This window comes from Squalius cephalus, assembly GCF_949319135.1.
Source record: "Squalius cephalus genome assembly, chromosome: 23".
Taxonomy (NCBI): Eukaryota; Metazoa; Chordata; class Actinopteri; order Cypriniformes; family Leuciscidae; genus Squalius; species Squalius cephalus.
Genome location: NC_137144.1, coordinates 20,086,255 through 20,098,378, shown reverse-complemented (window position 1 = coordinate 20,098,378; position 12,124 = coordinate 20,086,255). Strand labels below are relative to the sequence as shown.

At 45.2% G+C, this 12,124-nt stretch overlaps 1 protein-coding gene across 1 annotated transcript; it reads left to right on the top strand.

Moving 5' to 3' along the window:
- Window positions 1-3,584: 3,584 nt before the first annotated feature.
- Window positions 3,585-4,556, top strand: LOC307151481 (C-C motif chemokine 7-like). The gene is made up of 3 exons (XM_079859557.1): window positions 3,585-3,727; window positions 4,148-4,265; window positions 4,418-4,556. The coding sequence occupies exons 1-3, from the start codon at window positions 3,658-3,660 to the stop codon at window positions 4,482-4,484; spliced, it is 255 nt and encodes an 84-aa protein (XP_079715683.1). The 5' UTR covers window positions 3,585-3,657; the 3' UTR covers window positions 4,485-4,556.
- The last annotated feature ends 7,568 nt before the right edge of the window (window positions 4,557-12,124 follow it).

The following is a 12,124-nucleotide window of genomic DNA, read 5'->3' as shown; positions in this document are numbered from 1 at the left end:
TAGCTGTTTTTCTGCTGTCTGTTAGCCGTCATGTCAACTCAGCTAATCCCGCCTTTTTGCCCATTTTTGTTTAGCCGGGAATGACCCGTGGCGGCTGCCAAGATGGCGATGGCCGGCTCCACCTACTTTGGGCTTCAGAAATGCTCTTCAGAAACCTACGGGTGACGTCACGGAATCTACGACCATATTTTTTTTACATTCTGGTTTTAACACACATTTAACATAAATAAGCATATTGCTAGCACGTTTTAGCACATTGCTAGCATGTATTAGCATGTCGCTAGCATTTTTTAGGACATTGCTAACATGAATTAGCTTGTTGCTAGCATGTTTAACACATTGCTGTCATGAATTACCATGTTGCTAGCATAAATTAGCATGCTGCCAGCATGTCCCAAGGAAGTTGCAAGGCTTTGCTAGTGATAGAAATTTGGTGGATGAAGCCTAAAAACTCTATGGCCCGGTTTCACAGCATTTAAGTAGCTTTTATAAACGTACTTTAGAAGGAAAAAAAACAAAAACATTTACTGGTGTGCATCTTGAGACAAAACAATGACACTGATATATTTTAAGATATGTCAGTGCAAGTTGCTTTCAGTTAAACCAGCTCAAGCATGCATTTTGGTCTGGGACTATAGGTTTAAGAGTTGTCTGTAAAACCGGGGGTATAAGTCTTATTGTCTTATTAAAAGTCTTGACCCCCCCAGATCAGTTAGAAAAGATCTAGCATATACCGAGCCAGAACAGTCTGAAGGTCTGACCCGAGTTTGATGGTTCTATAGCTATAGGACATTTTAGTCTCATCAGAAGAAGAAGAATATTACGTTTAAAACGCATTTCAGTGTTTTGCTGTTTTCAAGCCAACAACTCTTGCATTTCCTTCAACATATAATACATAACATGGCCTATGTAATTTATTTATGGTTACACTTTATATTAAGGTGTCCCTGTAACAACACGTTACTGAGAGAACGATCGGGTTTGTATTCAGGTTTGGTTAATGGTTTGTTGCATGTATTTTAACAAAAACTTTAACAGCAAAATTGCTGTGCAATAAATAGCCACCGCAGAATGTTTGTGAAATGTAGGTGAGAGTTTCAGAAGGATATGTTTCTCAGAATAATGACGGTCTGTTCCAGTGAACTAAAAGTTCCGTTCTGCTCCTCTGGTGAAAACTAATTAAACTAATTCTTATATGAGGGGAATATTTCAAATATTTACAAGATTAATTTAGATTAAGTGGATTAGCCTTTATACTGTGATTGTATGTAGTAACTTTAAGAGAGCATTGAAGCTGAAAAACCTGGAAGAGAGAGTTAAGTTTCTAAACCATGCGTGGGACTAATAAGAGTTAAATCACATGCATTGTGTACTGTACATTACTAAGATGTTAAAAGACAAAATGAGTCATGCTTTATAGCAAATCAATGTTTCTCATGTCACTTTGGAAATTAATTGTCACACAGTGTTGGTAGTTCTGCTGAATCAGTCATGATAAATTAGTATATTTAGCAGGTCTATATGATATTCTAATTAATTATCAAACATTTCCATTTGTGAATACGGTAACACTTTATTTTGATGGTCCCTTTTGAACATTCTGTTGACTATAAGTAACTTTGCAACTACATGTCAGCTAACTTTCATTAGAGAATTAGTAGAATGTCTGCTTAATATTTACTAACTCTTTATTGTGATGCTCCTCCAACAGACATTCTATTTACTATAATTAACTTTGCAACTACATGTCAACTTATTCTAACCCTAACCCTACCAGTCTACTAATACTAACACTCTAATGAGAGTTAGTAGACATGTAGGTGCGACGCTACTTATAGTCAACAGAATGTGTTAAAGGGGCCATCAAAATAAAGTGAAACCGTGAATACTGCTGAAAACAAATATACATGCACAGTTTGTTAGCTATGGATGTTTATGTGACTGATACGGATATACATATTCATACATTTACACATCCTAGTACAATATTTGCATGTATGCCATTTGCCGCACATGAAAATGAGGGTACATATCGTAAAACAAACCACAGGCCAAAAGTGCTGATCATTATCAGGCAGCGCATATGCTTGCTGAGATGCTGAGATGCATCACCTTTATCTTACAACTTAATATGACTTTGCAAGGTTTGCAAGAGAATGACCATGTATGTAAAGAGTATCACTACTATAAACAGATCAAGATTTTCTTAAAAGAAAGTTGAAAATTCATATGGACAGAGAGAAATGCTAAACACTGATGACTTCTAAGTGGAAAAAACCTCACTTCAATGTCAGAAAGAACGTAGATGTCACAGTTTGATAATAAGAGCAGAAAGGGGGTTTCTTTTTTGGTTTAGATTTTTTCCACAAATAACAGCACTAAATAAACCACCATAAAAAAACATGAGATAAAACTTGTGTGGGATCTTGAGAAAAAAAAAAAAATAGATAAAAAGATTTAATACAATATAGGCAATCTGATAATCATCTAGGCGTAAATTAATTCAATATTATGTATATAAAGTAAATATTAGAATTTTATTTTATTTCAATGTATTGTTAGTATTGATAGTAGCATAAGAATAATAATCATAATGTTTAAATAAAGTTTAAAATTAAATCATAATTTATTCTTTAATAAGTTATCATAAAACGTCAATGATTAAATAATACATATCATATTTATATAATAAATATAGTTATACATGACTATGTATGAATTAATATTTGCCCTGAACCTCTATAATGCCATGAAACATTGATGCATATTCACTGTAAAAAAAAATCCACCTATTTCAACTTAACAACTTAAATTCAGTTCTAACTTAATTTTTTTAAGTTGAATCAGTTTGTTTGTAAATCATTTCAACTTAAAATATATTAAACTCACTCGAGTTTAATCTCGTATTACTTATTCAAAAAAGTTGAAATTGCTTAAATGATTCTGATGAGTTAAAGTTATGTGAAAACACAGTTGCCGTGACTTACTGATCATATCACATTTTGGTGTGAATTAACTATTGATCTGTCTTTTTGTTAATTAATTATACATGAAAGTTATCACGAAGAATTATAATTATTTACTTCATCACGTTTCCATATTTAATATTTGCTTATATTGAAAATAAATGCAGTGAGCATGAACTTTTTTTTCCTATGCAAATGCTGACGGGTGGAAAAAGTCGCATTGTGAATTTACCGTATGGAATAGCCCAAGAGGAATTATAGTCTGTATGTGGTTTGGACATAAAGGAAGGTACAAGAGTAAAGCATAAATTATTTTGCACTGAATGTTAAACAAGTAAAATATAAATAAATTGAATAAGTATGATTCTTTCTTTTAATGGGCATCAGCAAAAAAAATTGTACAGTCTAAAGATGTGTATCATTGCTGTAAACTTGTGACACCAGCATTTTATCACCTCACGATCTCTTCTTGCAAAAAGCAGAAAGCCAATAGCAAATGTGATTATCCGTGTAGGCTTTGAAGAAGAGGTGGGGGGCTGCGATACATTGTCCTTATCTAACCACACATCTGAGTTTCTATCTTGCATCACTTTCGAAGGCATTTAAAAATGCAAAGCAGACACAGATCGACTCAGACATCTACAACGATTATCAAGCTTCCAGATCAACTTTCAACTTCAGATCAGAAACCATGAGGGCATCTTCTTTGTGTTTGGTGTTTGGGCTGGTCCTGCTGATGGCTTGGACTTCTGAGGCTCAGCGTAAGTTCTCTTGAAGTATAGTTTTGCTCTTGACTAAATTATCATGTATATGGACATATAGACCATTATAATTAAATTGCACATGAATGTAAAGTGATATTTTACGCTTGAAATTGGTCAAATTAGAAACAAAAGAATTTTAGTCTTTGCAAGTTCCTCAATGAACTTCTATATTCTCAAGTTTTGAACAAAAAAATAATAATAATATGACATATGGAGCTTGAAAGAAACCCAGAAACCAATATGCTGACTTGAAGATTTTGCAAATTAACATAAAGAACTACAAAGGACCTTTATTTTGAAGGACGTATTTCAACACATTAATATTTAATGTATTTTGAACAGGTTTAAATATGGTCAAGTTCTCTCCTAAAACAAATATATATATACTTAAAGATATATGTTTTATCTCATCAACAGCTCATGGAGCTGCAGTACCTCAGAACTGTTGCTTCGATTTTATCGACTTCCAAATACCGGCCAATAAAATTGTGAGTGCTGCGAGGACAAGTTCACATTGTCCTGTTGCAGGCGTTGTGTAAGTATACCTATATTAAACTCTAAATATATAGGCTTTAATTTAGAAAAATTGTTATATGCTCATTTTAAATTGAAGAGAAATGATAAAAATAATTTTGCGTAAGCTAGCAATGACAAAAAAATGTGTAATATGAACTTTTTCCCCCTTAGGGTTACGACACCTAGAACCGAATTCTGTGTGAAACCAGTCGAGGCTTGGATAAAGAAGTTTCTGTAATGGGGCAGCAGATTCGGAAATGGAAATGCAACACCTCTGCACAAAATAATACTGTTATAACTGGCTTTTCTTATAAATTTTTGCATCTCCTGAACAATACTGCAATATACTGAATGTTAAACCTGTTGTCATTTCACGCTCTATCTATGCAAATTAATATTAAAATGCACAGAGATTACCTGGTGTCAGACTCACTTTATGTGTTCATATCCATGTACAAAATATAGCAAAAAGCTCTCTCATCAGCATAACAGCTCATGTTTAATAAATGTAGTTAGGCAGAAAGAGTAACGGAAAAGATAAGATGAAAAATAACAACAACCGGAAATTAGCATAGGCCCATAGGCCTACAAATAAAGAAACGCGTTTGCATAAATACAACGCTGCAAAAAGAGTGTGTGATCATATAAGGTAGCCTATAGGTACATTTGTTGCCCTTTGTATAAAATAAGATATTTAGAAATATAATGAACTCATCTTGGACCAGCCCCAACATCTGAAATTCCAAGTCTCAGCAATTGAAATGAAACAAACTCTCAGTTTAGTTTAGGAATAGATTTAGACATCTTTTAGACAGCTTTTCATATAATAACAACATACCACATTCAACCAGAATATTCGAGTGAGGTTGTAGGTCCAGTAGGGGTTGAAAACATATCAGTGTTTATCAAACATCAGATCAGAGTTTTTATGTAACATCACACCAGACAGTATTTAAAACGTGAAGCAAATGTGACTCTCAGACATCTTCAAAAACTCATTATCAAAGACTGCGGATCAACTTAAGAAACCATGAGGACATCTTGTGTTTATCTGGGGGTCTGGATGGTCCTGCTAATGGCCTGGACCTCTGAGGCTCAAAGTAGGTTCTCTTGGAGTGTTGAATAGATTCATTAAGGTGTACACAATTTAACACAAGGACACAGATGTTCTGCAGAGAAATCAGTCATAGTTAGTGTAAAATCTGTTGTTTTCTGAAGATCAGTGTTGTTCTCTTACGAGAGGTTCTCTCGTATTGCGTAGTTACTACGCTACGGGAAAGCCTTTCTTTCTCGAGATACTGAAGCCAAAAATTATCCTTAATTTTTATAATCTTGTCAACGCAGTGCGGCAGCCTGCAGACCTAGGGCAGGCTTACTAGCGTGCCCATTGGCTGCCCTGCGGCAACTGCAGCAGCCTACCGCTGAGCCCTTGGCGTGACGTCACGACCAATGAGCGCGCTTGGCGCGCTTAATGCGTCACAGCCCGCGAAAAGGGGTGTGGCTTAGCGTATAAAAGCGGGGCTCGGAGGCTGCTTCTCTGATTTCTGTCTTTTCAGCGAAGCTCTACGCATCGCTGCTCTCTGAGGAAGCCGCCGTCGAAACAAGCGACCAGCACGCCGAGGATCTCAGCCTGAGGACGCCGGCCGCCTTCGCCGCCTTCAGCTTTCCCTGCCTGCTTCGCTATCCGGCGAATATATCCTTTTACTGCTCTGTGTTGTATGTGTTTGTGTGTTCGCCCCGCGACACACTTTGCATCTAAAAGAGCGCGAGGCGTTGTTGCAAATGCCTCGCTCATCCTGTGGCTCGTGCAGAGCCGCGCTCAGCGACGGAGACCGCCACGTGATCTGCGCTCTCTGCCTGGGTTTCGACCACGCAGCCCGCGCCCTTCACGGGCGGCTGCGAACAGTGTGAGGACTTGCCGATGTCGACCCTGCGGGCTCGATTCGCCATGTTTCACGATCCTCCACCTTCTCCGGCTGCCTCTTCCGGGCCGCGTAAGAAAAAACGCCGCTCTCAAAGGCCTTCCGAGCCGGTGGTTATAGCTGAGCGCTCGCCGGAGCCCCTCCCGCGAGCCTCGCTCTCTCCTTCTCCCCCGCCCTTCACCGACGCGCAGCGGCCGGCCTCTGCCCGCACTGCCGTCGCATCAGGGGGTGAAGCAGACCAGCTGGTTACTCCCCTCTGTCAAGCCGCGCAAACGGCGCCGCTCACAAGGGATGTCAGAACGGACGGTCACGGGCTATAGCTTCCTTTACGTTACAAGGAAGCTACCCCCCCCCCCCCCCCGGATGACGCACGCCCTCTCCCCCTCTGTTCGAGCCGCGCAAGGCGCCGCTCACAAGGGATGTCAGAAGTAGACGGTCACGGGCTGGCTTCCTTTACGTTATAAGAAAGCTACCCCGCGCCTCGGTCGCGCGCGTCACTCTCCGGCCACCTCCGTTTCTCACACATTTCTCAGTCCCCTCCTAGCTCAGGCGACTAGAAATATCTATATTGCAGTAAACGAGCCTGTTGTTATACACGCACGCCTGCAAACAAACGATGTCACAGCACATAATGACATCTTCCCGCTCTCTCTCCCTTTGTTCGAGCCGCGCAACTGCGCCGTTCTCAAGGGATATCAGAGCGGACGTCACGAGCACCGGCGAAAGGAGGAAGAGAGAGTGATTTCGTCCCGCTTAGGCCGGACTTCCTCCAATCCTCGCATATTTCTCAGTCCCCTCTAAGTTCAGGCGGCTGGAAATACTAATACTGCAGTAAACGAGCCTGTTTTAATACACGCGCGCCTGCAAACAAACGCTCGGTCATATGCTCGCACTGACTGGAAGCTCATGTGTGCCCCTGTGGCTCAGTGGCAGAACATTAGGCTTCCGCACCAGAGATCCGTGTTCGAATCCGGCTCTGGCAGCAGAAAAACTTTTTTTCTGCTTGCTTCTCCGAGCTCGCGGCCAGCTTTCTTACATACAGAAAGCAAACCCGCATCTCACGGGTTAAATATTTCTCAGTCCCCTCTAAGTTCAGGCGGCTGGAAACACTAATGCTGCAGTAAACGGGCCTGTTTTAATACACGCGCGCCTGCAAACAAACGCCGAAACACGACGCTCGGTCATATGCTCGCACCAACTGGAAGCTCATGTGTGCCCCTGTGGCTCAGTGGCAGAATATTACGCTTCTGCACTGGAGAACCGTGTTCAAATCCGGCTCTGGCGGCAGAAAAATATTTTTTTCTGCTGGCTTCTCCGAGCTCGCGGCCAGCTTTCTTACATACAGAAAGCGAACCCGCATCTCACAGGATGGTGCTTGAGTATTTATGAGCGTCTAAACATATGAGCCATCAAAGCATTTGCTCTATAACGCCGATGGTGTTACAAGTGTAGAAAATGTGCCCACTCCCATGTGCTCACTGCTACACACAAAACACGGTCTCCCCGGTAACGCTCACAGAGCGCACTCTCATAAAGCGGACACATGCCGCTTGAGTACTAAGTGTAGTAAATGTGCCCACAACTCTGTGCTCACACCTAGCTGCTGCCCGCTCTATCACACAGTTACCCCGGGTTGCAGATCCTCTAAAGCTCACAAACATTCCGGCTCTGGCCGAAGGTGTCATAAGTGTAGAAAATGTGCCCACTCCCATGTGCTCACTGCTTCACACAAACATGGTCCCCATGGTAACGCGCATAGAGCGCTCTCTCATAAAGCGGACACAAGCCGCTCGAGTACTAAGTGTAGTAAATGTGCCCACAACTTTGTGCTCACACCTACCCGCTGCTCGCTCTGCCATTCAGTTACCTCGGGTCGCACACCCTCTAAGCTCCCAAACACTGGCCGTGTCATAAGTGTAAACTCTGCGCCCGCTCACGTGCACGCGCACTCACTTTTAGACATTACAATCCCCACGCCGCTTTCGCGCCAGGGGTGTTTGTCAGCAAATCGCGCTCCATCCTCTGGGACCGAGCTACCGAACGCTGTACAGCCGGCCAATACTGTTTACCAGCCCCCGTGTTCGAGCACCAGCGGCGCGCACGCCGCTCCATCCTCTCTGATACAGGTTCCCCAATCCCGCGCAGCGCGGCGATCTGAACCCAGAGACCATTCGACCCCTAGCTATGCATGCGGAAGCATGGGAAGCTATTCAGGGCGCGTCAGAATGGGTGCTGAGTACTATAAAACACGGCTATTCGCTTCAATTCGCTCGTCGCCCTCCGCGCTTTCTAGCACAGACGGAGACGAAAGTGAGTTCAGAAGCTGCGCACCTGCTTCAAGCTGAAATAGCGAAGCTGCTGTGCAAAAGGGCTATAGAACAGGTTCATCCTTCTCTGAGCGAGTCGAGCTTTTACAGCCGCTACTTCCTCGTACCCAAGAAGGACGGAGCGTTAAGACCTATTTTAGATCTGAGACATCTGAACAAAGCCCTCATGAGACGGCCGGTCAAAATGATCACAACCAGAAAAATCCTCGCGCAGATTCGCCCAGGAGACTGGTTTATCTCTCTCGATCTAAAAGACACATATTTTCAGATCCAGATAACTCCCCGTCACAGGCCATTCTTGAGATTCGCCTTCAACGGTCGAGTATATCAGTACACAATCCTGCCCTTCGGCCTGTCTTTGGCACCCCGTACATTACGAAATGCATGGACACGGCTCTCGCTCCCCTGAGAAAACAGGGAATGCGAATACTGAATTATCTGGATGATTGGCTTATTCTAGCGCTGTCAGAGACGGAACTTGTCTCACAGAACAGCGCTTCTCAGCCATCTGGAGGATCTGGGTCTCTCGGTCACTGGACCAAGAGCTCGCTATCGCCCCGTCAGTCAATTTCCTTCTTGGAATAGAACTGGACTCGGTGGCTATGACAGCCAGACTGTCGGAGCAGCGCGCGCGCCGCATCCGCCTCCTCGCCGCATCCCTCCAAATAGGCAGCCGGGTTCCGCTGAGGACATTCCAGCGTATCCTGGGGCATATTGCCTCAGCTGCAGCAGCGCTCCAGCTGGGCTTACTGCGCATGCGCCCGCTTCAACGCTGGCTGAAAGCGCGCGTGCCCCACCGAGCCTGGGCGGCCGGCGGCTTGCGAGTCAAAGTGAATCAGAGCTGCATTTCAGCCCTGCAGCCCTGGCTGGCAGCCGAATGGTATCACACAGGAGTGACTATGGGAGTGATTTCACACCGGAAAGTTGTCTCGACAGACGCTTCCAACCTAGGTTGGGGAGCGCTCTTCGAAGGCAGACCGGTCTATGGCCGCTGGTCAGACCAGGAGAATCTCCTACACATAAACTGTCTAGAGATGCTCGCGGTCGAGAAAGCGCTCAAACACTTCCTCCCATTCCTCCACGGTCACCATGTTCTAGTCCGCACGGACGATACATCGGTAGTGGCCTATGTGAATCGCCAGGGCGGTGTCAGATCAAAGACGCTCTGCACCCTGGCGGAACGCCTCCTCGTGTGGGCTCAGCACCCTCTGCGCTCGCTGAGAGCCGCGCATGTGCCTGGCCACCTGAACGAGGGCCCCGACAGACTGTCCAGGGACAACGTTCCCCCTGGGGAGTGGTCTCTACACCCCCAAACAGTCCAGTCACTGTGGCGCCGTTTCGGCAAAGCGAAAGTCGACCTTTTTGCGTCAAAAGACAACGCTCATTGCCCAGAGTTCTTCTCGAAGAACGAGGACGCGCTGGCCCAGACCTGGCCCAGCGGCCCGCTGTATGCTTTTCCCCCGGTCTCTCTGCTGCCTCAGGTCATCAAGAGAATCAGGGAAGCGCGCCACACAGTGCTCCTCTTAGCCCCATACTGGGAGAACCAAGCTTGGTTCCCGGATCTAATACAGCTGGCAGACTCAGCCCCCTGGCCGATACCGGTGAAGAGAGACCTTCTCTCTCAAGCCAGCGGCTCGATATGGCATCCCCATCCAGAGCGCTGTCTCTGCATGCGTGGAGCCTCAACGATTACACGCTGATCTGCCAGACGGGGTCATGAACGCGATCATACAATCTAGAGCCCCCTCTACGAGGCGGCTCTACATGTCGAAATGGTCAGTGTTTAACAGATGGTGCACTGCTAAGGGGCTCGATCCACAGACATGTGGGGTATCGCGAGTACTGTGTTTCCTTCAAGAGTTACTGGACGCGGGCAGGTCCCCCTCCACGCTCAAAGTCTATGTCACGGCCATTTCAGCGCTCTCTGTTCAGAGCTGGGCCGCGCATTAGGAAGGAACGAGTTCGTCATCCGCTTCCTTAGAGGAGCCAGGAGGATGAACCCCCCGCGACCCCCCTCGGTTCCTATGTGGGATCTTTCACTGGTCTTGGAGGCCCTGAAAGCGCATCCCTTCGAACCCTTGGAAACTGTGGATATGAAATACCTCACGCTCAAAACCGTTTTTCTGATAGCACTGTCTTCAGTCAAACGAGTGGTGGAACAGCTCTTTGTTTCGTTTGGCGGGCGCACCAAGGGTCTCGCCGCCTCGAAACACAGCCTGTCCAGATGGATAGTGGACGCTATTGCTGCTGCTTATGCGTCTAAAGACCTGCAGTGCCCATTGGGCATTCAAGCTCACTCCACCAGAGGCATGGCCTCGTCGTGGGCGTGGTCCAGCGGGATTCCCATTCATGACATTTGTGCAGCGGCAGGCTGGGCCTCCCCCTCCACATTTGTTAGGTTTTATAACCTGGATGTTCCCGCCTTGCAGGCGAAAGTGTTATCAGTCTAAGTCTCGCGTATGCCAGCCCACTATCTGTGCGCGGGCTACGTTGTGTGATTTAGCTCTACTGGTTGAGCTGCACTATACAGGGAATTGTCAGTTCGGACCGGCCGTGCCGCTCCTAACCCCCTAGTGTGTGCTTATGTACGGCGCTAGCCCTCTGTGGGCCGCCCGGCTCTCTGCTATCACGTTCCCCGGGCTCTCCCTGGGACTCATTCAGTGGATGCTGGGCGCGCACGGCGTTGACAAGGGTGTTCCCGTAGCGTAGTAACTACGCAATACGAGAGAACCTCTCGTAAGAGAACGTTTCGGTTACTAACGTAACCTCTGTTCTCTCTAGAAGAGGGAACGAGTATTGCGTAGCCCGCCGTGCTCGCGCCACGAGCTCATTCGCTTCATGCGACAGAAACCAGAGAAGCCCTCCGAGCCCCGCTTTTATACGCTAAGCCACACCCCTTTTCGCGGGCTGTGACGCATTAAGCGCGCCAAGCACGCTCATTGGTCGTGACGTCACGCCAAGGGCTCAGCGGTAGGCTGCTGCAGTTGCCGCAGGGCAGCCAATGGGCACGCTAGTAAGCCTGCCCTAGGTCTGCAGGCTGCCGCACTGCGTTGACAAGATTATAAAAATTAAGGATAATTTTTGGCTTCAGTATCTCGAGAAAGAAAGGCTTTCCCGTAGCGTAGTAACTACGCAATACTCGTTCCCTCTTCTAGAGAGAACAGAGGTTACGTTAGTAACCGAAACGTTTTCTCACCAACAGCTCACGCTTCTCCAATCTCTGAAATATGCTGTTTCAGTTTTATAGACTTCCAAAATTCACACACCATAATTTTTTATGTTTCGTCACAGCAATTTAAACAAACATTTTCCCTTGGGTTTCAACATTTAGAGGCAACTTTTGTGTGAAGCCAGATGCGGCTAGGGAAAACAGAGAAATGTGAGGGTGGAATAGGCTAAGAACCTTTGGCCGATTCTAAAGATTTTATTGGTCATGTGAATCACAGCCTATTGCCTACACACCAAACAAACCTACCCGTCATTGTAACCTTAACCAATGAAATTAGCTGCAAGGCGGGATTTCCGCTTAACTGGTTTGCACCCAGTGGGATTTTTTTATTTTTTATAGAAATATTAAAAATACGGGAGAAGAAAATATTTCTCTACTTTAGGTAAAATTATTGACTACA

Excerpts from the sequence above, each read along its gene's own strand:
- LOC307151481 (XM_079859557.1), top strand. The coding sequence starts at position 3,658 with ATGAGGGCATCTTCTTTGTGTTTGGTGTTTGGGCTGGTCCTGCTGATG. Across the intron at positions 3,728-4,147 it reads TTGGACTTCTGAGGCTCAGC|CTCATGGAGCTGCAGTACCT; the intron begins GTAAGTTCTCTT and ends TCTCATCAACAG. Across the intron at positions 4,266-4,417 it reads TGTCCTGTTGCAGGCGTTGT|GGTTACGACACCTAGAACCG; the intron begins GTAAGTATACCT and ends TTTCCCCCTTAG.